Raw genomic sequence first — 5,143 nt, 5'->3', positions numbered from 1 at the left:
TATTATTTTTTCTTTCTTCATTTAAGTTTACATTAAAAACATATTACAATTCATGAAAAATATATTGTACTAAGTATTAATAAGAGTAAAATTTTTAAAGTATTTATTAAACTGATTAATTGTATGAGTATAAGAAATACTATCCACCCACTGATGAAAGTAGTTATATTGATATGTAAATATTTGTCATTATGCTATGAATTATATTGATAATACTTCATACTTTACAATTAATATTACATAAAAAAGAAACCAAAATCATATTGGTTACAATTTTATAATATGACAGTCGTAAAGTATAAATTGCCGATTCTTATGACACGTTTCGAAAAAATTATTTAATATACTTTTTGTGCTAACGTTTATGTAGAATGGCTATATAACTTAAAACTAAGCATTAATATTTCGTTTTTATAATGCTTCAAAAATTATTCAGCCATATAAATAATGTATATAACTTATAATCAAAAATATGAAGAATGAATATTTTTAAATTATGATTTTCAACATTTCGATAAAAATTATTGTAGTTTTAACATTTTTACATTCTATGTGAAATGGAAGTTTTTAGCATATACGGGGTAAGATACGTAAATAAGAGTATCTATTATTTGACTCTAATTAGAAAGAAAATCATAAAGCAAAAATTAGAATGGTGTAAACACACCTAATTTTAAATAATGATACCAAAAACGAGGTACATAACATGAAGAACTTTTTCACATGACAATAATAAGAAAAATTCAACAGGTGCCCACCCTAATAGAGCTGTTTAAGTAACGATAAATATTATACCATAAATTAATTGATAAGGCTTTTTCATTGGAACAGCCTTGGTTTACTTTCTTTGAAAATAAAACTATAGAACTTTCCGATCAACCTAATATGTATTATAAAAGTATAGAATTCTATACTTCGTGTACGATTATATGATATCCTATCCTATACCTTATTTGTAATTTCATAGTTACATTTACTTCTAATTCCAACCACTACTGTAAATTTACAAAAAAGTTTTTATTCAATAAAAAAATAAAGATCATTACAATTTTTTTTAATGAAAACATTTTTTTTATGTGCCAATCAATGCATATGAGAATTCTCTTAAAAAGAGTTCAAAAAAGTATTAGAGGACTTAGGTCGAAAATTGATTAGCTTAGAAGTTATGAGTTTTGTCTCGAACGCCCATATACGCGAATCACTCTGTGACGGCAAAAAACCATTTCTCTAAGCCTTATAAAAATATCGGTGCAAAGTCAAATTTTTTTGACAGCGACCGATAACCGAGAAGTCACGCGTACGCATTTGTTCGATCGCACGCGGATGAGCCTGTTTCGTCCCTGAGCGCGGGCTCTACGCGCGCTCTGATTGGACAGTGTTTTTCGTTAATAATTCAAAAATGAAGCTTCAAACAACATTTTGGTAAAGGAAAAAGTTGTTCAGAGTCACTCCAGCAACTCCCCATTTCCGGGTGTTCGAGGAGTTATGGGACACCCTGTATACTTAGAAAGATATCCATCGGACCGTTACAAGGGCAAGGGAAGATTCGGTTCAGTCCGCCTATTCCCACTCTTGACGTTCTCGAAGCCCCAAAACACGGCCCACGCTTACATAGTAGTAGAATTCCAATATTCGCGAGAAATACGGAAATCCTACTAATATGATTGTTTCTACTTATGTCTCATGAAATTGAACATATTCTTAATATGTATAAGAATGAAAAAATAAAAGTACCGTAAACTGATGTAAAGTTAACAAGTTTTTGCCGTGTAATTAAAAAATAAAAATTTGTGCATACAACAATGCTTCGTACTTTAGCGCTCGCTATTGCTCTATCCCACTCAGTTCAAATGCGTCTTGATCACTTTCTTTGTTACGCGTTGCCTATAAGCGTCGACTAAGTTATGTGACCCTTCGGCTAATTAGGGAAATGCGTGTGTGTCGTTTTTATGGTTTGTCCGCGAAGGTAGACCTATTGCACTAGAGTCAATCAGAGCCGACTGACATCTTTCTAGTTCTTAACAGTATATGCTTTCTACCGTATGGCTAGAGTTTAAATACGTCTATTCCAGAAATTTTTTTTCATTTCTTTTTACCATTTTTTTTTTGTTTTTAGCGATAACATTAAATAGAGAAATAAATTTTTCAATATAAAATAATTTTTTCATAAGCAATATATGCTCAAACTATCAAATTCATTTAATCAAGCAAGTTTTGAGAAAAAGACATAAAAACGTAACATTTGTCATAAAAACATTTGAAACAAATTAATCATTTTTAACATCTCAGTGATGTTAAACAAACAAATTGATGCGTCCCGCACATCTTATTTCCGTAAAATCTTCCCCAAAGCATCCCAAGATCCAGTTACATTCCCTTTTAAAACAATTCACCTTATTATTTCATATGTAAGTGTTAATTAAACATTTGAACATATTACACAATATATAATATATATAAAATGTAATTCATTACTTATCAAACTTTTACTTCTATGACTAGCATATACACAATATAATTCTTTCTTAACTATTACAAACACATTTTTCAAACAATGTTTATTTCAGACATATGTGAGCCATGAATAATTCTATCAAAATTAAGATTTGACAAATCAATTGTCATGTATTTTCCATCAACAATTAATTCTGCAATTGCTCTACCTACAGCTGGTGCTTGTTGAATTCCATGCCCGCTAAATCCAGTTGCAAAAACTAAATTTCTATGATATGGATGTGATCCAATTATACCATTTTGATCAAAAGTGTTAAATTCGTAATATCCTGCCCAAGAAGACTTTAACTATAAAACAAAATTGTTAAGAATTAAATGTTGCACTTTTCAATATAAAATTTATAATTCTCAAGTTATTAAATATGTACAATACAATCATTCAAATAATTATTTGATATATTAATATAAGTACATGCATTTATATCATAATTATTTATTGTAAATGATAAAAAATTATGATAAATCAGATTTTATAATGAGGAATTTGTCCATAACTTAACAACAAATCTCCTCTAATACAATTTATTCATACACAAACTCATTCTAAATAAGTTCAGAGGAATCTAATATTTATATTAAACAAACAAAATGTAAATGAAGAAGAGACTTATATTAATTTTCAACCAAGTATACAGTGTGAGTCTAGAAGAAATGCCATGTGAAATAACTTGTTACTCGTTGGTTTTATCAAACAATGTTTTATATGAAATATTTTGCATTCGATGGGATTCGTCGAATGAATGCATTTTGATTTTTCATGTCTTAAATTTTCTGAGACATCAAAATGACTTTCAATTTTTTAAATAAAATGACATTAAATATAGAAATAAATTTTACAATATAAAATAATTTTTTCATAAGCAATATATGCTCAAACTATCAAATTCATTTAATCAAGCAAGTTTTGAGAAAAAGACATAAAAACGTAACATTTGTCATAAAAACATTTGAAACAAATTAATCATTTTTAACATCTCAGTGATGTTAAACAAACAAATTGATGCGTCCCGCACATCTTATTTCCGTAAAATCTTCCCCAAAGCATCCCAAGATCCAGTTACATTCCCTTTTAAAACAATTCACCTTATTATTTCATATGTAAGTGTTAATTAAACATTTGAACATATTACACAATATATAATATATATAAAATGTAATTCATTACTTATCAAACTTTTACTTCTATGACTAGCATATACACAATATAATTCTTTCTTAACTATTACAAACACATTTTTCAAACAATGTTTATTTCAGACATATGTGAGCCATGAATAATTCTATCAAAATTAAGATTTGACAAATCAATTGTCATGTATTTTCCATCAACAATTAATTCTGCAATTGCTCTACCTACAGCTGGTGCTTGTTGAATTCCATGCCCGCTAAATCCAGTTGCAAAAACTAAATTTCTATGATATGGATGTGATCCAATTATACCATTTTGATCAAAAGTGTTAAATTCGTAATATCCTGCCCAAGAAGACTTTAACTATAAAACAAAATTGTTAAGAATTAAATGTTGCACTTTTCAATATAAAATTTATAATTCTCAAGTTATTAAATATGTACAATACAATCATTCAAATAATTATTTGATATATTAATATAAGTACATGCATTTATATCATAATTATTTATTGTAAATGATAAAAAATTATGATAAATCAGATTTTATAATGAGGAATTTGTCCATAACTTAACAACAAATCTCCTCTAATACAATTTATTCATACACAAACTCATTCTAAATAAGTTCAGAGGAATCTAATATTTATATTAAACAAACAAAATGTAAATGAAGAAGAGACTTATATTAATTTTCAACCAAGTATACAGTGTGAGTCTAGAAGAAATGCCATGTGAAATAACTTGTTACTCGTTGGTTTTATCAAACAATGTTTTATATGAAATATTTTGCATTCGATGGGATTCGTCGAATGAATGCATTTTGATTTTTCATGTCTTAAATTTTCTGAGACATCAAAATGACTTTCAATTTTTTAAATAAAATGCTATATATTTTTTTATATGATATGAGAGTGACTATCAAGATGAATTCAACTATATGTTACGTAATTAGCTCCAAGGTCATACAAGAATGAAAGAAGTAGTTTGAACATTTCGTAACATCATATTTAGTAGTATTTCTTATTGATAAGGCTACATAGCAAAACAAGTTTCGAAAGAAAGGCCTCAGTGGCCGATACACAAAATTTGGTGGGAAGAGGGAGATGGGTGGGTGGACCCTAAATATAAAATATTAGCTGCAGCCAATCATTAGTATCTGAGATATTAACAAAAAACTTTTAGTACTCTACATTGAAACTGCGTATACAGACGTGACTAATGCATGTAATGCTGCCTATACAGATGTTACTAATACAACATATATGGTTGAATTCATTTTGATAGTTGCTCTGATATTATATACAAAAATATATAACACTCTATTTAAAAAACTGAAGGTCACCTTGATATCTCAGAAAATTTAAAACAAAAAATCAAAATGCATCCATTCAATGAACTTCATCGAATACAATGTATTTCACATGAAACATTTTTTCCTTAGTCCTTATTGCCTCACCCTGTATGTATATTTACAAATTTTCAAAATTGTTTCTTTCTA

General features: G+C 28.0%; 1 protein-coding gene across 1 annotated transcript in view; it reads right to left on the bottom strand.

The window, feature by feature from the left end:
• Positions 1-2,547: 2,547 nt before the first annotated feature.
• LOC108571054 (FAD-dependent oxidoreductase domain-containing protein 1-like) overlaps positions 2,548-5,143 on the bottom strand; it is a 9,300-nt gene continuing 6,704 nt past the window's right edge. Inside the window, exons 10-11 of the mRNA XM_017933024.1 lie at positions 3,758-3,926; positions 2,548-2,802 (exon numbers count right to left, since the gene is read on the bottom strand). Of these exons, the coding sequence (XP_017788513.1) occupies positions 2,548-2,802; positions 3,758-3,926 (424 nt within the window). The remainder of the gene's footprint in view (positions 2,803-3,757; positions 3,927-5,143) is intronic.

Source organism: Habropoda laboriosa, unplaced genomic scaffold (genome assembly GCF_001263275.1).
Source record: "Habropoda laboriosa isolate 0110345459 unplaced genomic scaffold, ASM126327v1 scaffold106, whole genome shotgun sequence".
Classification (NCBI taxonomy): domain Eukaryota; kingdom Metazoa; phylum Arthropoda; class Insecta; order Hymenoptera; family Apidae; genus Habropoda; species Habropoda laboriosa.
This window is presented reverse-complemented; position numbering and strand designations above follow the sequence as displayed.